We start from the raw sequence: 22,161 nt of genomic DNA, 5'->3' as shown, positions 1-22,161 counted from the left end.
GGAAAAAAAGCTGCTGTTGTATGTAACAAATTATGCTGACACGTCATGTACTTAAAAATTAGTCTAGATGTGTATTCCTCTTGTACTAATATTGAGGGCGAACCAGTCAGATAAACTGAATCTTTTGTCTTCTGTTCCTTCCTTCTTTCTCTGTATCTGGTTTATATATTAGCTCATTTTGTGCTCCAGAAGTAGATGGAGGGGTCAGCAGAAGATATGTCGTTTTTACTACTGTGCAGTCACAGAAAATTAATCTTTATTATCATGCAGTTGCTCTGCTTCATTAGTTACAGTTCTTAAGTATCATCAATGTGGTTTTTATTTGTGAAATTTAAAGGCTGACTTTTGGCTAATGAGGAGGGACTCTGATTATATTCAGGAGGGGGAAAAAATCTTGCAAAAATCTTGCGTTTTTCTTTCAGATACCAAACTTGCTAGCAGAGAGAGAGCAAAGTTATGCTTTAAAGCAGTAAGATGCAAAAACTCAGAAGGTAGGTTCTCTCCTGACTGTGGTAACTTTTTTGAAGAAAATAGTATTTGGATGCTGTATGCTGAAGTTGTGACTTCTCATGATGCTGAAACAGTACCTTCTCTTTTTATCCCTTAGAAAATTACACATTTGCAGACATTGTCTTTGGAAATGAACAGGTAGGTGAACTGGTGCCACTGCATATTTTGTCTGTGCAAGGTATCCCTGTCATGTGCAGCTATCCCAGTGACAGCGTTTTTTAAAAATTTAAAAATGGGAACGGTCCTTTCGTAGTTGGGATGTTGAGTTTTGCGCATCAAAAACTATTGGTCTTCTAGGTCAGCTCTCTCTCTCTTTTTTTTTTTTTTTTTATACAAAGAGAGGGTAGGTTAATGTATGCTAGTGGATAGTCTGGAATTTTAAGTTCCCAGCTCCACAGCTGAACTACGTTGAGGGTGCATTGTGATGCTAGTGTTTTTGCTAACCTTTTTCCTTCCTTTCCAACTCTTCTGAGCAGTTCTTTTGAATATTTCCCAGTCCTCTAGTTTTCCACTAGAGATCTGTGGATGTCAGATTCTTGTTCTGTTGTTTTTTTCTTAATTATGTTTTTACTAAGATAAGTTACATTCTAATTACAGCTTATTCTAAAAATAATCTGGCAACCTCTAATGGATATAGGTAACAGAATTTCAAAACTGCTAATGTAGGTCAGTTCAAGGAGTCTGTTTCTTTGATTTTTTTCTTAAAGCTTAAGATTCTAGACTACCATGCTCTTTTAATCTTTTAAGCACACAGGCATTGTATGAAGAAGAATCCTTTTAGCAAATGATTTTGGTAAAGTGAATGCTTTTCCGAAACCTGAGGAAAGTAGGCCATTTGGACTAGATCAGAAATCTACATTAGCACAGTGGATTTAGTCAGCTGAATGTCAGATAGCTTATTTTATGCTGAGTGTACGTTTTCTGTATATGTATCCAGCTTTTAAAAGCCAAAGAAAACCCTGCTTGCTGCCATTTCATTTTATAGGCATATAAATTGAAGTTAAGACTAAAAATCTGAGGTAGATGATCCTTTGTTGAATTTTTTAAGTTGATGAGTTGCATGAACTTCAGCTTTCTTGTAAGAAAATGTTCTCTAATGGGAGGTATGGAGAGGGGGCCCTCCCTTCTAGACAGTTACTCCAAAAGCAGATTGTCTTCCTGGGTATAAGTATTCTGCTAGTGCAACAATTAGCAGCTCTGTAACAGCGTATTCTGGAAAGACTGGCGTTTTTGAAAGGGAGGAGTTAGGAAGCTGAAGTTTTTAATTTATCCTGCTGTCTCCAAGTGTCATTGTTGGTCTTGAAGCCTCTGTTTCCTGATCAAGCTTTTGGTGTTGGAAAAACCTCAGCACAAGTGACGACAAACTTGACAAACAGCACAGTGCTTCTGGCTGTGACACTTAGACATGGGGAATATGCTGTGCAATGTATTAGCTTTGCTATTGCTAGCAAAACATATGTTCTAACTTTAAGTAATTCTTGCGAACCTGAGCAGAATTATTAATAAGCAATAATGACTCGCATGTGAGTTTGAGTTAGTTGGACACTTCAGCTGTCTCCGCTATACTTGATATATCACAATAGGCTGTCTGGTGTTAATAATTTATTAACAAATTAATAAATACCAAGTTTGGTATTTGTAGTTTTAGGCCAGTAATCTATAGCTCTGTTTCCCTATGTTACCTTAGGCAGCTCATTAGGTAGGGCTGGTCTCTAACAGGGCAAGCATGGAAACCAAGACATGTGGCATCCTGTAGGTTTGCAAAGGAAGCAAAGCAAAATAATGGAAATGAAATACTACAGCGATGAGCTCTGTTAGAGTAACTTGCGTCAGATTCCATCCTGTTCTGAGAGCGCTCTTTCTTGCTTTTTTTTTCTTGCAGATAATAAGTTCAGCCAGTCCTTGTGCAGACTTTTTTTTTCAAAGCTTATCCTCTGAATTTAAAAGAACACATGTGCAATCTCATCCTCATGCATCTCAAAGGGCTGTGAAACAACCACTTGATGAGGCAGTCAGATTGATACAAAGATGCAGTGAAGTTGATTTGAACATAGTTGTACTGTGGAAGGTACGTATGGTGGTGGCCTTTGGTAATTTGAAATATATCTGTTAGAAAATAATTTAATATGGCATCCTGAACTTTCAAGCCTTCTCATACCAAATTTATGGATGAGATTTTTTTCTGGAAACAGACAAATGAACTAAAATGGTGTCAAGAAGCAAAGGCAGTCTTAATAGTGGTGACTGTAGTAAGTATCCTTAAGTGATTTTACATTAATCTGGAGGTACCGAGGTTCTCTTCTTAAAAGGGAAAATTTTGAAATCTTAAACCAAAAGATTTGTTAATGCTCACTTTTATCATTGAACTGTAAGAGTGACCCAGTCTGCTTTGAAGAGGATCTCATTTACCAGAATGGAAATACTAAGTAGTGGAAATCGGCAGTCTAAACTTCAGCAGTTTTCTGTGCTTGTAAAATGAAAAGCATACATGTAAAATAAATACATCATACTAGCCTTTAGGTTTTGAACAGTACATATTCCACTTAAATAAGAGGGAAAGTCAATAGTTCTGTATTATGAAGCTTAAGATAGTTTCTGGTCTGCTAATGTCTTTATATTATGTTCTTTAGGCATATGTTGTAGAAGACAACAAGCAGCTTATTTTGGAGGGCCAGCATCACGTTACCCTTAATACAGTGGGGAAGGAGGCTTTTTCGTTTCCTCAGAAGCAGGTAATCTATTGCAAAGTTTTCCTTTACAGTTTCTTCTTTCACAAAACAGACGATGTGTTTTCTTTTAAACAAGTGGAATTTGGGTGCTTTTGTAGAATCTAACATCAGAGATACATTACTGCTAAATAATTCAGACTGACTTACTTCAACTTTGATTAGTCATCAATATGGAAAAGCTGGGCTCAGTTTAAAGATGAGAAAAGTAATGTATAAGTAAGTATACGGCTAAGCAGTTGTTGGAGTAAACTGTTCGGTGGTATTTCAGGGTATTATTAATGGTATTAAGTCAAAGTTAATGATTATTTCACAACAAAGTTAATAGTAAAATGGTGGAATGATTTTTATTTGTAGTATTACAAAAACAATTTTATAAATTTTACTACTATGCACAACTCTTAAGTAAAGACCTTTGAAAAATGTTAGAGTAGCAGAAATACTGGAGCAGTTAAAAAGATATTGAAAGTTCCATTGGAACTGATCAATTACTAGCATATTACATCACTTTGAAGTTTTGTAGCCTGTTAGATTGTTCAAAGAAAATAGCATCTGTAAGAAACTGGTGGATGTCTCCTGGTATGTGAATCAGGAACAACTATGGAAGCTATGGATAAATTTATGTAAAAACATCTATGTGAGATGGAGTTTGTGTCTGAAGACTGATGTGCAAAATAAAAAAGAAGAAATAAGTCTTGTACTTGTTTAGTCGCCTTCTGAGCAGTACATTACTCTTCCTTCTTGCTTTGGTGTCATTTATTATTTTTTATACTAATGCTACTGTCCTGGTTTTGAGTGGCTGTGTGGCATTTAGTTGCCAGCTGGGCTAAATCACAACAGTTGCAAACATCATATATAGTTTTTAGTGAGATCTCACTCAAAGTTGCAGCAAGTAGTATTATATGTTAATATACATTAATTTTGTCAAGGAAACAATACAGGACAAATATGTGATTCTATATATATATCATACCATAATGTAAGTAGTGAATTACTCTGAAGCTGTGGACTTAGCTTCGATTCATAAGCCTTTAAGTATTTTTATGTTAAGATAATTTTTCCATTTAGTTCTTTGTGCTATGAAATAGATGGGAACGGATTGAAGGGGGCATGCAGTTTGAGCTAAACTGGCTGGTGTTCATTGGTATTGAGAAACAGGAAAAGTTAAGTTCTAATGTCTGAAGATGATATTTTCACTTAACCCTCTTTCCCCCCCGCGCTCCAAAAGCCTCCGCACGTGTGAGCTCACGCTATGCTGAGCAATGCTAGGCTGTATTAGTGTAATGACAACTGTGCGCTCTGATGTTGTCTTTCCTGTCTTAATGTGTATGTAGGACAGTAGATCACACTGTAGACATGTAAAGTTAGGAGAGAGAACACTGTGGACTTGTACTTCTGAAGGTAGGTTGAGGTCTGGTTCTAGCAAATGGGTGGGAAGAGAAGAAGTAGGAATGAATCACATCTGCATCCTAAAATAGACGAAATGACTGAACATGCTACAGATAGAAATTTAAATTTCTTGTTGGCTGCACTGGAACTCTAGTTGTCTGCATCAAATTCAATTTCAAACTAAAAGAAATGAGTCCTGCCACCAGTAACAAGGAGGATCCAAATGTGCCTTCAATTTACTTTGAGGAATATATACTACTCTATTAGCATTCTCTGTGTATAATCTCTTTTTCATCTGTTATTATTATTACAACTACATTCAAATAGATGCTACATTGATTATTGTATTCACCTTCTTCAACATAAGGAACGTAATTCCTTTGAAGCATTCTGTGCCTTGGAAGCAAAAATGCGTCTGTGTTGTGATGCAGTTGAAATCTCAAGAGTAATGGTGGTTGGTTTTAATAAATGTGTGAATTCTATGTCCTCATGGTAACCAAAGCCCAGATTTAACTTGGATTTTAAGAGCATGTCATCTCTGGACTGCTAAGGATTGAGACATTTCATATGCTCAGGTACTGCTAAATTTTTTTCTAAGTTGGCACTTTATACTGTGAGGAGAGTAGATAAACTCTGAGATGGGAGGTGGGGCATAACAAATTAGGTGATTTGAGACTTTGCAGCAGTCTTCTTCACTCACTCCACATTTAAGAATTAAAAGAGTCCCCATAATGGGATTCAACGAGGCTAGGTAGAGAAAAAATATACTTAATCTATTAAGGATTACATATTATCTTTGAATTATCTTGCTCTTTCATTAAAGTTGTACAAGCAGTGAAAAGTTGGGGGCGGGGGAGGAGGGCAGGGGGAGAAAATCCCAAACCCAACTTAATGTTTTCAGTATATAGTTTTGAGACTTAAAATGTAACACTCAAATCGTTTCTTGTAAATCTGTATTTATTATCCAAGTCATAAACAGGATTAGAAACTCTAGACTGTTCCTGAAAGTCTTGTGCAGACAGTATGGAAGTTAGTTGTTTTCTGTGGTCTAGACAGCAGAGGGAGATGCCTGCTTTTTATCAGTGCGTATTGGTTACCAGTTCTTAAATAATAAAAGGCTGCTCAGATCTGAAAGAATTAGATTTATTTGCAGATTCTGAACAGTGTGTCACCTAGGATGCAAGAGTCCACTCCCTGTGTTTCTTGCTGTGTTCCATTTGTTGCTCTTCTTCAGCGACTTTCTTGGCTGGAACTGCTGCTTCTTCCTGCTCTTGCAACCAGCAAAGGAATTTGTGTCTCTGTGGTAATACAGCCATCCTCAACCAAGAACAGTCTTACAGTAGACATGTAGAAAACATGAGCAAGATTTCTCTCTGCACCCCTTGTATTTTTTTAGCCCTCTGAGAAATGACTCAAATCTTAGCTTAATTCATCAAATAACTACGTTGAACAGATCAGGATAGCTTGCTTTATGTTTTGGTTAAACTCTATTTACTGGTTGGCTTCTGCTGCTTTGTTGATTATGGTATATCTTGGACTAATTCTTTGCCACCTTTTAAGGGTTCAGTTTGGATTTATAGGAGCTTCTGGAACTATTCAGAGAAACAAAGCTGCAGTAAAGCACTGTAGCACAAGAGCAATAGATCTGTATTCACTGGCACTGTTACACTTCTCAAGTTCTTCTCATAGTTGCTGGTAGGTTGGTAGTTGGGTCCCTTGATATAAAGTCACCTTTATCATGTGTCTAAGCTAAGATGTTGGACTGTTGACTGAGGTGCAAGGACAGGTGGTTACTTCTGCTTGGTTCATTGTAGAATGTGATGCATACAACAGGGATGTGGAACAGAGAAGGATGCTATTATTCCTGTGTTGCAGGAGTATAACTTGCCATAGTATTTGATAAAATCAAGATAAGACCTCTGGTTTCTATAAAGTGGGGTTTGAGGGATGCTTAAAATATTTTTCTGGCTAAAATTGCTGTATGTACTCAAAAGGAATAAAATAACATTAAAATTCTATATATGTTTTATTTGGATGCTCAAATTCATGTCCTTCTCTTTCTTATATCTGTTCAAAATAGAATTATGAATGCTAAACTCTTCATTCTAACTGAGACAATGCTAACTATGACTTTGAAGCTTACTGGTTTTCTGTCATTAAATACAAATTTTTATGTTTACACTGTAGGGTTTTTTATTTAGTTACATAGCACTGCTTTTGAGCGTAGGTTGCTGATCACGGTAGACTTATCAGGTGATGTGATGAACTACTTACATCTTTATGTTCTAAAGTTTGGAATCATAACATACAGTATACTGAAGGAACACTTAAAAAATATTGACTCCATTAAAGCATTTCTGTTTCATGTAGAAAGCTCTCTGAATATGGAAAACACTTATCTTCCTATGCTTTCTCTCACTTGTGTTTTTGAAAAAATAACCTTTTGCTAAAGTTAGGGAAAAAATGCGAAATAGAGGGTGTTTTTTCCTTGAATCAGAAGTACAAAAGACACCACAAAGTGATGCATTATAGACTCTGGCAACAACGTGTGAAGAAGAGATCACGTAAGGTGCTGGTAAAGTGAATAGGTCTGAAGAGATGTGTTAGCAGTAGCTCTTTGAGTCCAAATAGTAAAAGCCTCACTACTAAAAATTAGCTGGGTGTTTGTAACTAATGGCTTTTAGTAATTACTAATGTAATCTTTTTTTGACAATGATACTGCTATGGGTTCTGTTTCTCTTCTGAAACTTGCTTTCAGGAATTAGATTGTTTGAACTGAAGGTCAGCTTACGATTGCATCTGAAATACAGCTATTCTGTCTTTTGTTCTTGACCTCTCTACCTTAACTTAGTAAAAGGACAAAAACTTAAAATACTTTAAGCATTCATTCACAGTCAGGGCTGTTGATTAATATTATTCCTTATTGCTGTCTCCTATATTTTCCTAATGTGGTGAATTCAATGCAAAAGATACCAAAGGAATCCACGGTGTAATACTGTGGCATGAAAGTAATAGCATGGGGCTGGGGCATTTGCCACACTTCTGTTTGGCAAAGGCTTCACACTGATGGAAGGTGAGAGGCAGTCTAGTAGAGAGACTTGTCACTTGGGCATGGTGGCATGTTGGGAATAGTGCATCCATACTTCTGAAACACATTAGTATGTGGGTGTGAACTTAGTTTTGACTGAAGTCTAGATAAGGTAAAGTGTCTATGAGTGTGTTTTAGATCAGACATACTTTTTTTTTAAGATACTGTTCCCATTTGCAGCCCTCTATTTTTGTTGTGGTCTTGTAATGCACAAAGTGGATAACTTCCAGGCAGGATTAATCCAAGTGTGCTCTAGGACTGCACATGATGTGCTTCTGGGCTGCTCATTCGGTCCTGTGGGTTTGACCAGTGCTATCCCAAAACAAAATGCATAAAATGTATACAGCTTTTTGGCTGTGTTTCACTTCAGAGATGATAATTTTTGATAACACTGCTTCTTAATATAGGTGCAACTTAGTGAGGCAGCAACAGTTTGGTTGGAAGTAGGAGGTTTTGAAAGGTAAGAGAGGGTGGGGTTTAAATAACTTTATTTTTCCTAACAGTGGATTACTAGAAGTGACATCTTGTGCTAGGTCAGAATTTTTTTTACAGAATACGTGGGAAGGGATACTTGAATCAAACACAGATTGTTGGGATGGATTTAAGACTTCCTTTAAACTGGATTGGTGGAAGGAAAGCAAAATTCTTAAGGGTAAATAAACATCAGGAGCTGAAGTATACATTTTTCACTCATATCAATTAATGTACCAGTTACTGTACCAATCTGGGAGGACTGGCTTATGTTATTGTCATGAATGAAGCTTCCCAAATAGCTGAAAAATTACATGTACTGCTTTACTCATTGATGGACTGCAGAGCTGATGATAATATTTGTGTTTTCAACTGCATTATTACTGGTGTCTTAGTAAAATACTGCTCCTGGAGTTGTCATTTCTATAGTTAGGAGCTAGAATGAATCTAGATGAGTCACATGGTGAAGGAAACCAACTTCAAATGTAGGCTTTAAAACGATAGTACTCTGATCTAAAATGAGAGAGAGAGAAAGACACATCACGTAAGATCTCACTTTGTCTCACTCTGTTGCTTTCGTATATTCTATTTTTACTTATACTTAGCATTGTTCAAGAGTTTCCTGTTTAGATTTTCTTCTGTGCTGTGCATCTTGGTCCTCATACTTGACTGAGTGTTTTAATAATCCTTTTGGTTATGAGTAACTTGTGATTTATGGGGCGAATGTACTGAATTTCCATACAACTTGGAAATGAAATTGTGGTGTTTAACTTTTTCTGGTGTGTTTAAGAGCACATTGACCCAGTCATTGAAAATATTGTTTTTTGAAATGGAAAACTTTTAAGTTGTCTAATGTTCATGTAGAAAAATCCTTTAAAATGCATGTGAAGATACCATCACTTCCATCCATCTGATGGAAAGGAAGAGCTTTTGAATTTGAAAGTGCGTTGTAAGAGATTAAGGGATGTATTATGGGCAGACCTGTCTATTACATCTATCGGATAATGCAAAAGATGCCTTGCATGGTGTACACTTCGGCTTTTCCAAATTTCAGCTTGGTATAGTTGCAGGACATACCTAAAACCAGTGTGAATGAAGTATAAGTAGGGATAATACATAACTTTGTTTCAAAGTAGCAAAACATCAGATTTTAAAGGTCCTGGCTTTCTTGTAACTACTGAGTAAGTGAAGATATTGAGATAATTCTACTTGGAACAGCAAGCTTGGATCTAGTTTTAAGTATGTTTTTTTTGAAGCTGGCCTTTGTAGATGGCTTTCTAAAACTCTTTTTGCTACCCGAATAGAAACCACTTTCCTAGCACTGATTGCACAGTTTATAGCTCTTGGAAGGTCATTGTGGGTGCAGTGCCATTCTAGTGCTGCTGCCTGTTGTGTGTTTTTAGTCAAAAACTGAAAAGGTTAAAAATGCAGCTAGAAAATTTAAAACAATTAAAAACCCCACCCCCTTGTACAGTTCTTCCAAACTCTTCTTATGGTGAATCTCTTCTAGTCCAGCTTATCTGTACCTCCGCCAGTATGTGTGGATGAGACCTTCAAATTAGGCTCTTATCTGTTTGGTGTATATTCTTGAAGGGAGGTTACAGGTGCCTAAGTAGGTATGGGCATCTTTTTTTGTAGCATTACTCCAATTTCCCAAGCTCCAGAGTAGGGCAGGAGTCCAATGCAGCCTTAAACTTTGCATTTCTCATTAGCAGTCTCTGGGTAGCTCCCTGATCTGTATGCACTTCTTGGTTACAATTTGGAAGTGCTTAATTCTCTCCTGAAGCATTAGGTCAGAGAAACATGTGCTAAATGTCATGTCTCAGCCTTTGTTCTAGGTAAACAATTACAAAAAAAAATAGACTTTGAGCAACTGGAGAAACAGACATCTTTTCTGAATCTGACACCCAGAGGCTGGCTGGAGTTAAGGTTTAGCTCTGTGATGGTAAATGCTTTACTCTTACTGCTTTCCAGTCCTTCAATAGAGGTGTAACATTAGAACTAAAGGTTTGCAATGCTAACAGAGCTCTGCACTTTCACCCATAAATGATCCTGCTGCATTTCATTATGTTCTTGTCTGTTTGTAGAGATAAACCTTCATATTTGTCTTTTGTAGGGTTTTAAAAAAATACTCGGGAATTCTGATTGGGAGGACTTGGAACAGGTAATTGACTCTAGGGCAAACTACAGTGTGTAGGGTGTTGGTATGTGGTTGAAGAGGGCATTGAATAATTGTTTGGACTGTGATTTGAGGAGAAAGATCAATTTAAACGAAAACCTATAATCTTATCTCTGGAGGCCCGTATGTTTCATGCTGTCAGTTTCATCAAGTTAGATACCCATGGAGTAGGGTGGAAATACCAAATTAATTCATCACTTAAAATATATTTAATTGCTATTGTGACATAGCTTTTTTCTTCTCAAATTACTTTCAAAAAACCCCTACTCTTCCTTTCAAGAGGGAAGAATTGCAAGCTTGATAAAACATTTGATGTCTTCCTGGTGTTACCAGCACACGTAAATGGTGACTGAAAGGTTTATACATTTTGCAAAATGCCCAGTTGTTTGTTATTTGAGTCAGGTTTTGTTGCCTATAGTATTTCTTTTCAACTTAGAAGGTACAATCCATCACCCTTAAATAAAAAGTATTACTTTCTATATTGTATTGACTTATTGGTGGCTTTTAAAAAATCTTCTTTCACTTGCTTTTAGTAGCCAGTTGCGCTTACTGCTGCATTTTTTTTTTCTCTAAAGGTGGACTTTTTGCAGAATAGATTCATAAGGATATAATGAAAAGCAACCCCTTCCCAAATAAATCCTGTTTGCAAAACAGATCAGATGGTGTTGAACAGAGTTACAGTAGTGTTGTAATGCTGGACCAAATGCAACCCGATTGCTTCACTTAATAATGTTACATCTTTCTGTATCATTTGATTTATTCTGCTTCAGAGATTGATTCTGCCCACAGGGTTAGGATGCATCCCAAGTAGTGTGTTAGTGCTTGACTTGGGCTTTCAGCTGGGGACAAAGGTAACTTTTGTATCTGCAAGAGCTTGCTATACAACTTTTAAGATACTTTGCATTATTAAATCTTCTGTCATTGTTAGCATGTTCCTATAAAGTTCTGTTGGCTTTACTTTGGTTCTGTTTTGGGAAACTTGGCTCTTGGCTTTCTTGTTGTGAACTTCCCAGGACGGGTGATGGATTATTTTTTTTTTGAGGTGCAGCTGCTGAATAGGGAACTGTTTAAATGCTGCCCCTTTTTTCTTAGAGACAAAACCAAAACTGAACACTAACAAACCAGTGCAGGGATAGCATACTTTTGTGAAACTTGCACAGATAGTGTTTTCACAAGCAGCTGTGATATCTGTCTCAAAAGATGTTAACAGGTAAATCATATCAGTTCCTCCTCTAGCACACTTAAATACAATACACATTGGAAAAAACTGTAAGCTTCATGATGCTGTAGATTTATTTCCCTGGAGTTATAGTTCATAATGGAAAATTGTAGCTTCAGTGACTGAATTTCTTGTGTTGTGTTGCAGAGTATCTTATGTCAATATTTAAAATGTCATTCTGAATTTGTATTTCAGGAATTACCAGAAATGGTTCTCTTAAAGTTTTTTCGACCAGAAAACACACCAGTACCTGCAAGACCAACACCAGAGCAGCTTTCTAATCTTATCAAGACAAGTCTTCATTATCCAGAGTCTTTCAATCATTCTTTTCATCAAAAAAGGTTTGTGCAACGTTTCCTTTAGAAACTTTTGAAATGTTGCTAATTTGACATAAGTCCTTTTGAGAGGTGCTGTGTGGGTTGTGATACAAAAGATAAGTCTAGTATGCAGGGGTAAAATCTTGCTCAAGTCTTAAACTCACTGCTTCAGAATTGTATGGGTAAAATGAGTTTCATGTAGAGAAACAGGCTGTAATAACACAGTTCACAGTTTTAATGTTAACTAGTGATGTTGTCAACCTTATGAAAGAGAAACAAATACTCTGCTGCCTTTGTGTTTATTTTTGGTGTCAGAGTAAACAGTGTGACTACTTTGAGAAGCTAGACAGAAAGTAAGTGGTACTTTTAAGTCAAAAGAACTGCTATGTCTACAGCATCTGGCTTGCCAAGATAACATGGTGACCTGGTAAACTGGTAACAGTTTAAATCACTGAGGCTTGTCTCCAGAAAGAGTGTCAGAATTAACCTCTGTCAAAAAGCAGACTGCTAGAGTGAATTAGTTGGAGCCTGTAAAATCAGGAGTCTTTCAAAATTAAAATGATCTGAACAAAGCCCTCTGGATTCATTTCCAGGTATGAAATGAATTGTACTTGAAATGTAAAGATACCTATTTCGGTTTGAGTTGTTTTATCTGAGAACTCTACTGTTACACTTTTTTCTAAGCTTTCAGTTAATATAAGGAAGTTGCCGAAAGAAAGGGTTTTTTCTTTATAAAACCTTCAAATGTTAGATTTTATAAAGTGACTTATTTTAATGACAGTTACAAAGCATTCCTTATTCCAGTAACAAGATCGTATCTTATTTGTTATAATTGTTATAATTGCTAATTGTTCTTTTCCTGTTAGTCAAGTTTAGGATATTTAAACTGTCAAGCAATGGCAAGGAATTCCAGTGACATAAATGGCTTGTTGCATATGTAGAGCTGTTTCAGCTGCAGTAGTTTGAGTAGCTGCGTGTGAATATCTTGGTCTTTCTTACTGCAGCATTATTTATAAAAAACAATCATACTAATTGTGAACAAGCAGAATATCAACTATTTTATTCAGGGTAAAGACTTAAATTAACACCAAATGTGTAGGTGCTGTCTGTTCTTTGAGCACTATACTGGCTAAAACTCTAGGCCAGGTACTAGCAATTCCTGTACAGGAGACAGTGCAGAAGAGAAGTACCTGGACAAAATGTGGTAAACAGTGGTTCAAAGTAGTGTAGTGGACTGTGTTATCCTATTCTGTAATGTCTTTTGTCATAACAGTAGATTTCTTGTAAACTAAGGTATTATTTACACTTCTGCTAGTCTTTCTCAGCTGGATGAAGGAAGGTGGTAACTTTATTTGGCTCAATTGAGCCAATGCTGTTTGCCTCAATTAATGGTTTTCATTATAGGAAATTCTAGTCAATGTAAGAGATTATATTGCTATGTACCCTGCCTCAGACTGTTGCATAATAAACAACTATGTGTTAATTTTATATTACTTGAAATTTATTTCAACTATTAAAGAATATAATTAAGACTATCCAGAGTAAGACTCTTTCCCTTTACTATGGAACTATTTCTCTTTGCAGCCTCTGTCTGGTACCTGTCACTCTCCTACTTTCCAATTGTTCCCAGGCTGTTGTAGATGTAATGATTGATTTGCGGCATAAAACAACAAGGTAATGTATGAATGGTAATAAAACAATATTTTCTGAGAATGCTTTCTAGTTTTGGGGAGTCTTGTAACTTTTTAACTGTCTTAAGTATCTAGAATAGGATTTTTTCAACAGTGGCGGCTTAGAAATGGAAGGTGATAAAGGCTTCAAGCAGTCAAATGGAAATTTTCAGTCAGTGCTCAGTTTTACTTTGTTTCTGACTTTGAAGTGTGACTCTTGAATAGTTAAACTCTGCAGATCTTTTCTAGGAAAGTGGAGAGGCTTTTGAACTACTGAAATACGAGTTTCAGCAACCTTACTTTATTAAACACGTTGTTGGGTTTTCATTTTTAAAATGCCAAGTAATATGTAGAAAACAACTTTTGAAGTTTAAACAAGTACTTCCCCTAGCAATTTGCCTTAGTGTAAAATGTCATAGAACTCGAGGTATTTTTAAGACTTCCCATAGGTTTATCAGCTATGACTGGCTTTTTGCTTAGAACTGTAGTATTCTGTGCAAAAATATTAGCACTGAGGAAACATTTTGTGAATTGTTTCTAAAAGTTTTACTAAGGATTCTGTGGGGGAGAGAACTCAGTACCACAATAAACCATTGTTAATTCTTCCACTTCTGTTAAAACAAGACAATTAAAGTAATTTATAATTAGAGTGGCACCACCTCTCCCCGGCTCCCCAGTAGGCATAATGCTACTTGGTGGTCTTACCACAAAATAGACTTTGTGGGATCCCTGACTGAATATTCTTGATGTGAGGGAAGGCAGATTTGTGAAGACATTGAGTTAGGCTTAGTGATGGGGAACACTTGCTTCTTGGTAACAGTCTGTCCAGGCAAGTAAGAAATTAAAAGCCCAGGGCCTAATAGACAGGTTTAGAAATAGAGGGCAGAAGAATAGACTTGTCTGTTTTATTTATCAATTAAGATTAGGAAGCCGTTCACTGATTTAGTGTGTTTTCACAAGATGGTCGTGTTTTATAGCAGCGTTGTAAGACGTATCTTAGAAAGGATAGTATAGTCATGTGCCATGGAACTTCTGAAAAACCCAAAACACCTCCCACCCCCAAACCAACGTATTAATGCAATGTCCATAAAACAGTGTATATCCATGTTGGCTATTACTGTGTGAGACACACTCGGATTTAACTCTAGTTCATGGGACAGGCCCAAGAATGCCTGATATAGGGATTCCAAAGCCTGTGACAGTTTGGATATTGTTACTATGTCTATTGTTAGCCTTACGTGTCAGTTATACAAAAAGCTGGGAATACACTGGAATTCTTAATTACACATATGCATAATAAATGTTCTGTATATAGTGTACAGTGCATTGGGAACCAAAGAAATGTTTTGAAGCTTGTACTGATTCATTTGAGCCAAGGGGGAGAGCTGTTGTGAAGGAGTGTGTCACATGTGAGTCAACACTTAAAAGTGTTCGTCAAGAATAAGGACCCAAAGTTAAATTGAGCTGATGAGTGGACATGGGGATCCATAAAGATACCCAGGTTACCTTGGGTGCTCCATCTCAGTGTGTGTGTGTGGGAATGGAGTGTGTGTGCTTGTGGAGCTAGATGTAGTAGGAAAGAGAACATATAGACATGACTCTTTTTTTTTGAAGCTGCATTTAGTAAACCTTTAGTGTAAAACATTAAGTGCAGTTCTGTTTATACCTATGATTGCAACTGTTACCCTTTCAAAGTCTAGCTTTGTCTTGCAAGAAAAAACCTTAGTCTCTTAAAGATAAGGGAGGTGGTGGTGTGGGAAACAAAGCAAGCATGATGCCTTTGGGGAAGGCAGTGACTTCACGGGAAACTGTTGCATGCAGTAAAAAAGACTCAGCAACTTCCAAGTTGTCAAAGACAACTGACAGTGAGCACTATGGCATCCAAAAGCTGCCCTAATAGTAACAAGTTTCCAGTTCCCGGCTTTCGAAAAGAAGTTTTCAGAAAGTATAAACAAGCATCTCTTTAAGGGGACAGTGATGGACACACGGTGCATTCTTGAAGTCTTGAGAACTTGACGTTGACGGAATCGGGTAAACTGGTACATGTCCTTCAAATACAGAGAAGTAACTTTCTTACTTTCTTTTTCAGCCCAGAAGCACTAGACATCCATGGATCTTTTACATGGCTTGGGCAAACGCAGTACAAGCTCCAACTTAAAAGCCAGGAGGTCTGTAGCTTGCAGCTGAAAGCTTGCTTTGTTCATACAGGTGTCTATAATCTTGGAACCCCCAGAGTATTCGCCAAGCTAGTGGACCAAGTTACTTTGTTTGAAACGAGTCAGCAGAACTCCATGCCTGCACTGATTATTATCAATAATATCTGACCACTTCCTGAAAAAAGTCACACTAGAAGACAAAATAAATGGGATTCTTTTCTTATATTGCTGGTTGACATTTTGCTGCAGTTTTGGAAATAGCACCTCAAACATCTAACTTGTTACTAAAGATTGTGTAGGAAAGAAAATAGCAAAATATTCAGACTACTTGTCAATTTGTTTCTCAATGCAACGCACGTTGGACTGAAAATACGTTTATCCTTTTATAATGTATTTCTTCTCTGGTAATTAAGATATTCATAACACAAAATACTCTTGAAGTCCAAATATGAACATATTTGTATGTCCTATGCCCTGTCAAAAGTGCAGCTTAACTGCTGTTACAACTTCCAGCATGGTGTGTTACTATTTGTGGCTGTATTAGGATATGGTTCAGGAAGAAACTCTCATTGGCTCTTTCCTGTCTGAAGCCATTAGTCATGATAAATCCCAACCTTACTGTGAAGTTCAATAAGTTGTCTCAATTCCTTTTCTGTTTCTCAGTTCTTTAGTTTAAAATTGTTTTGAGTTTTCATGTTTATGGAAACTGCTGACCTTTCAAGGTTTACATACAAGTCCCACCTAAGGTGTTTCAAAAATTATTTCTTCAACCAGTTGGAGTATTTTCTCATTCATCTCACCACAGAATGCACTATTTCACAACATGAGATTGTCATTTAAATCGTCACTTGCTTTATTATGTAACTATAACAACTGATCTGTTTTAAAAAAAAATCTACTCAAGATTTTCAAGAAATGTATTATATTTATAACAAATGTACTGTAAATAGAATAAAACATACACCATATTCACTGTATGGACTTGTGGCCTTTTTGTCCTTCCTTTTTACACAGCTGTAGCAATCCACAGGTGGTGATACTGTGTGTGTATATATATATATATTCTGTACTGTCTTCATTCTGGCCCTCCTTGCTCAGGTGATGTTCTTGTCCTCTTGCCACATGTAGTGTTGGTGTGCACTGAAACTTGTAGTGGCTGCTGTATTTGCCTTTTGAGTTCTTACCCAGCGTTCCCAGGTACAACTCCCTGAATTCAGCTCTCTGCAAAATCTCAGTTACTTGCTGCATGCTTGTTTGTTTTTTTTTTTTTTAATTTCAGTAATAGCTGCTGAACATAGGGAAGGCTGTGTGAAATAATCAAGTGCAGCAAAACCAGCAAAGAGCAGTTATTTATGATAGGTTAGCTGAGTACAAGGGAAATCGAGCACTTAAAGAAACCTAAGACTTCTGATGGTCTGCTGGATCTTCTGGCTGAAGGTAGTTCCTTCATAGGACAACACTGACTTATGAAACAGTACATCTGCCTTCAGATGTGTATTTTTATTTTTAGACAAGGTTTCCAATTTACTTGTATGCAGTACAACTGTGTGACTGTCTCTAGGTCTTAAAACTCCCTGAAAGGTCTTAGAACCCAGTCAGAGCAGATGATCTTTTGTATTCATACTCAATATGACTGTGGATAATCTTGATTTATCAAGAGAATACTTGAGTGTTATCTAACAATAAATATATTTCTTCTAGGGGTGACTTTTTTCTTGTGCTGTTGGACAAATTGGAAGACTACTCTTTCCAAATGGTTCAGGGCATTTGTAGGCTTATGCTATGTCATCAGTCCTCTTTCCATCTTGGCATTCTTTTAGGGAAAGAGAAGTCATTGATGCCATTCAGCTATCCAGATGTAGATATGGCTTATGCTATGTCATCAGTCCTCTTTCCATCTTGGCATTCTTTTAGGGAAAGAGAAGTCATTGATGCCATTCAGCTATCCAATGTTCTAAGTCACGGTTGGTGTATTTTTAAGACTTCTTCAAATACTCGATTGGTGAGGTGCTGCATTGGCAGATTACTGTTTTTCTGCAATGCAAATCTGGAGTAATAAGGTTTTGTAGTGTCTTTGGTAAGCTGTGAATGTAACAGAGAAAGCATGCACCATGAAAGCGAAGTTTGAGAATGGAGAGTACATAAGTCCATGCAGCTGATGACTTTTACACTTTATATCACTTGACTTTGACAGTAAAGTCAAATATTTGAATCCATATGTGTAGGAATAAATGACATTCGTAGTGTGGCAGCTAATCTATTTATTTATATGCTCTTATTCCACTATCTATAGTAATTCTCCCAGCCTGTTCTGTGTTTCTCTCTCTTATAAAGCAGCAAAAATAATCTTCCTTGTTTAATTTTCATGTGCAAATTGAAGTAAGACAACTAATATTCCTTACATGTGTGGTTTGCTTACAGAATTTGTATACATTCATTAGTATGTGTGACTTGGGGCAATATCTAGTGCTGTTCTGGTTGTACGAACTGTCACGTCTCCAAAGTATTTGTAAGGTTAAGCTGCTTAAGAATATTAGGGAAGAATGCCACCTGGAGGTAGTAGCAGCAAATAGGTGGCTGAAGGGTACAAAAATTCAGAGTAAGTTGCTTTGAGTTCTGCATGACACTGACAAGGGTGCTGAGAAAGCTGCAAACCATGCTCAGTTAGAGAGGTCGTAGAAAATGCACAGAGGGGACAGGCAGAGTATGCCTCGAGAGAGAGCAATAGGAAACTTAGCCCCTGGGAAGGGAAGGAGGAAGAGGGGAGCAGAGTTGGACAGATCTTTCCAAGTGAAAACTGGAGAAGCCTTCACTGTAAAGAAAAGTAACAATGATGTCCATCTGGTGCATGTAGGCAGAGCGATTACCAAGGGAATGAACTCAGCTACTGCTTTTTTGAACGAAGATAAGCAAAATTTGGCTTTTAAAAAGATGGTCGCTGTCGTTTGGGCAAACCTAGTGAAAGCAAGCAAGCTTGGCAGAAGGACTGAAAAGGAAGGGGCAGGTTTAGAGAAACCGTGGGAAGTAAAAGAGCTGGATCTCACAGTTTGAACCCAGACAAAAACAGACTGAGCAGAGCAGCACAAGGGCAAGGCCTGGGAGACAACAGGCAATACCTGTTAATTTAAAAAAATTTAAAATGTGTGCATCTTGAAGCCTCATTTAATTTGTTGTTCAGGATGTCAGTCACAAATTCTGGAGTAATTATAATTGGTCGTTACTAAATGAGATGAAACCTTTAATTATTTTGTTTGCAAACAAAGACTGCTTTTAATGACTTGTATACAATTAGACTGGATGCTGGTGTGGCACAAGGAATGCCCAGGATCTCTTGTATGATCTTCACCAAGAGTGCTTCAGTTATAATATTTACTTTAAGGGAGATTTCTTTAATTCCTCCTACTGTTACAGGAGATGACTATGATGTTATAGCAAGGTCTTGTGCCTTTTCTGGTCTCGAGCATCAGTCCTATGTACCTTCTCCGAAATGGTAGACATCATACTAAATGTAGTATTCCTCTTGAACTGTATGCTTTAGTCTAAAAATTTTTTAGAAGGACTGGTTATGCTGATATAGCTGTAGAGTTTTCAGAACTTGTTGCCTCCTCTTACCTTTTAAACTAAACTCTTCTGTGTATTGAAAGAAGAAAAACAACCGTAGCTTTAAATTAAAGTTTAAATCATTTAAAAGTTTAAAAACTAATCTTTAATGTCTCTATCTTAAACTACATTATTAAAATCTTGTTTAGACATTCTGTGTAATGGAATGAGGCCCTAACTAGCGATAAATAAATCATATATATTGCAGATTCACAGTGTTCTAAAATAATTGTCTGAAATAGTTTATAGCAAAAGCAGTATTAATTGTCGTGTAACTTGTGGACAAAATGGCTATTTCCTTACTGTTGTTGTTGGTTTAATTTTAATTGACTCTTACTGTTGTATTAGAAAAATGTCTAACAAATTAAATACATAAAAAGTCCATTTATACAATGGATTTAGAAATTCTACAGAATGCTGGTCTTTCACAGTATAGTTATTAAGACAAGTAATGTTCTCCCGATACTCAGCATGAGTGAAAACCTGTGCTCTCTGTACAGGTTACAACTTCAAGTTTGGAGATAATTGGTCTTTGTCACACAGCCCAGATTGATACTAATTAGTAATAAATCCGATGAAGTCCACTTATTTTAAAAGCTGTTTCCTAAAATTAAATTTAAAGGCTACCATGTTTCTAAAATTATGCACTTGTGTTGGAAAGACTTTTAAAGTATCTCTACAATGAAACAAGCAGGACTAGCCACATAGAGTCAGTGAAAAATTTAAAATGGAAGGTAAGGGGAAAAAAAAAAGGTAAAATGATCTCCTTTTTCAATTTAATAATAATAAAATTTTAACTTTCTACTTAGAAAAAGATCATTGAGCTAGTTTCTCTGTCACATTCTTATAACGACAAAACTTTCCTAAGTAAAAGAGAACTTCTTTATTTAGATTCCGCAGAGATTTTCAAAATTCCACTCAAAATAGCTTAACTCTTGCATCTCATTTTTTAAAGTGATAAATGAGATACTTCCTATCTTGTAAAAATCAAAAGTAAAATCAAAAACACTGTCAGCGATGCCCAAAAATGTAGGTAGTTCCTGGGAAAAGCACCACAGACGTATACTGAGAAGGTTACAGATAAATCACAGCAACCGTAAAATGTATCCACTATGATGGATTTAAAGATATCTAGACCATTATAGGGAGGGAAAATGATCTTATATTTATCTTCATCAAGAACCTGATATTTGACTGAGGGCCACTTTAATTCAGGTCCATTCCTGTCCTTACAGCTCATGTAGTTTCTTCTGGTCCACGCAATATTTGGATCTGCAGAGTCCTGTTCCTCTAGTCCAGTTTTGTGGTAGAGACACAGTTGGCATCACGCGCAGTCAAAAGATAATCATAGTGATGCATTCCATTTGTTTCAAACAGAACAAATTCAGCAGGGACACGTAGTCCTGAAATCATGATCATTTTCCTGTAACTCAAAAATTGGGACCCAAGAATTTTTATAATATATACCAGAAGAGGATATCCCAGATTTGTAAAGTTGTATTTGATCTGTGGATCATCTTGCTGTGTACATTTTCTGGCAAGAAAGTGTGAGTCATCTGTTATGGCTGATTGTACAACCAAAATTATTTCTCAGGGCTGCTTCCTGAATGAAGCCTTTGTCACGGGCTGTGCTTTGTGGGTGAGCAGGGCACTGCAACAAGCACAGTCAGGGAGCCACATTGATAAAACCGATTGGGTTGTCAGGGATGTCCACAGTGACAGCAGGCATCTTTCCATCATGTATGCCATCGCAGAAGTCTGTGTCTGCAAATTTAGAGAAATACTGCTGCTCCAGAACTATATGCAAGAGGTATTTGCTGTTTCCATCTGTCATGGTTTAGGCTGATCCGGCAACTAAACTCCACACAGCTGCTCTCTCACTCCTTCCCCAGTGAAGTGGAGAGGAGAAAAATATAATAAAAGGACTGAGGGTTGAGACAAGAACAGAGGGAACACCCACCAACCATGGTCCTGGGCAAAACAGACTCAGTTTGGGAAACTCAGCTCTGGCATACCTTGTCCCGTTCCATCTTCACTGACCTGGTGTTGGTGTGGCTGTTTCTCTCAGATCTTAGTCCTCTCTGGGTGAACTCATCCCGGCGTGCCCCCCGAGTTCCCCTGGCAGCTCCACTGCTGCCATCCTCAGTGGGTGTTACTGGCCTGGTATGGGCTGCCGCCTGGCCAGGAGCTGGGGAGCGGGGGCAGTGCCCTCCTCCCTTCTCTCCTCACTCCCAGGCAAAGCACCTTTTCCAGTTCTTTTGTCCCAACTTAAATAGGGCAATTCGCAGAGGTGCTGATTGGCTCAGCCCCGAGGGGATGGGAGTCCGATCTGGTGGCCAGAACCGGGTCTGACCCGGTTCCAAAACCAGGGAGATCACAGGGAGCAAATCCCCTCTCCTGCCACCAGAACCCCTTTACATCAACCCATCATATATAAATCCCACTTCTATTACATATGCACTGAAAGCCACCAGCACACGAGGGTTGCTCGCTGTCACCAAGGGAGTGGACCTTTTGCCTGGCTTGGGCACAAATACGGCCTTCAAAGTCAGACTTTCATGCATATCAATGTAATAGATTTTCTGGAAGTCTCCCATGAGGATGTGTCTCCACAGTACAGGACTGCTGAGGTCTCCAGACTGCTGACTGCAAATTGAACTTGCATTTATTGGAGTCATACAGATGAGTGAAATTGCTAATCACAATTGCTAATCAAAGCATCCCTATGTTTTTTTTAATCTGTGCTGTCACCCTCAATAATGTGCGCCATGCTAGTAACCCGGCTGGTGCTGCTGTCGAAGAGGTGTCTGTCCTGGGTCAAGACTACAATCTAGGA

At 37.5% G+C, this 22,161-nt stretch overlaps 1 protein-coding gene across 3 annotated transcripts in view; it reads left to right on the top strand.

Moving 5' to 3' along the window:
- TRAPPC8 (trafficking protein particle complex subunit 8) overlaps window positions 1-16,679 on the top strand; it is a 54,853-nt gene extending 38,174 nt beyond the window's left edge. The window contains exons 24-31 of one of the 3 annotated variants that reach the window (XM_086608633.1): window positions 423-491; window positions 608-648; window positions 2,393-2,578; window positions 3,141-3,242; window positions 10,301-10,348; window positions 11,778-11,923; window positions 13,484-13,573; window positions 15,659-16,679. In XM_086608633.1, the coding sequence (XP_086464759.1) occupies window positions 423-491; window positions 608-648; window positions 2,393-2,578; window positions 3,141-3,242; window positions 10,301-10,348; window positions 11,778-11,923; window positions 13,484-13,573; window positions 15,659-15,893 (917 nt within the window). In that variant the 3' untranslated portion in view covers window positions 15,894-16,679. Of the gene's footprint in view, window positions 1-422; window positions 496-584; window positions 649-2,392; window positions 2,579-3,140; window positions 3,243-10,300; window positions 10,349-11,777; window positions 11,924-13,483; window positions 13,574-15,658 lie in introns of all 3 variants that reach the window. The other 2 variants (XM_086608635.1, XM_086608634.1) reach the window with 2 other exon arrangements.
- The last annotated feature ends 5,482 nt before the right edge of the window (window positions 16,680-22,161 follow it).

Source organism: Tauraco erythrolophus, chromosome 3 (genome assembly GCF_009769465.1).
Source record: "Tauraco erythrolophus isolate bTauEry1 chromosome 3, bTauEry1.pri, whole genome shotgun sequence".
Classification (NCBI taxonomy): Eukaryota; Metazoa; Chordata; class Aves; order Musophagiformes; family Musophagidae; genus Tauraco; species Tauraco erythrolophus.
Note: the sequence above shows the minus strand (reverse complement) of the source record. Positions and strands in the feature narration are given on the sequence as shown.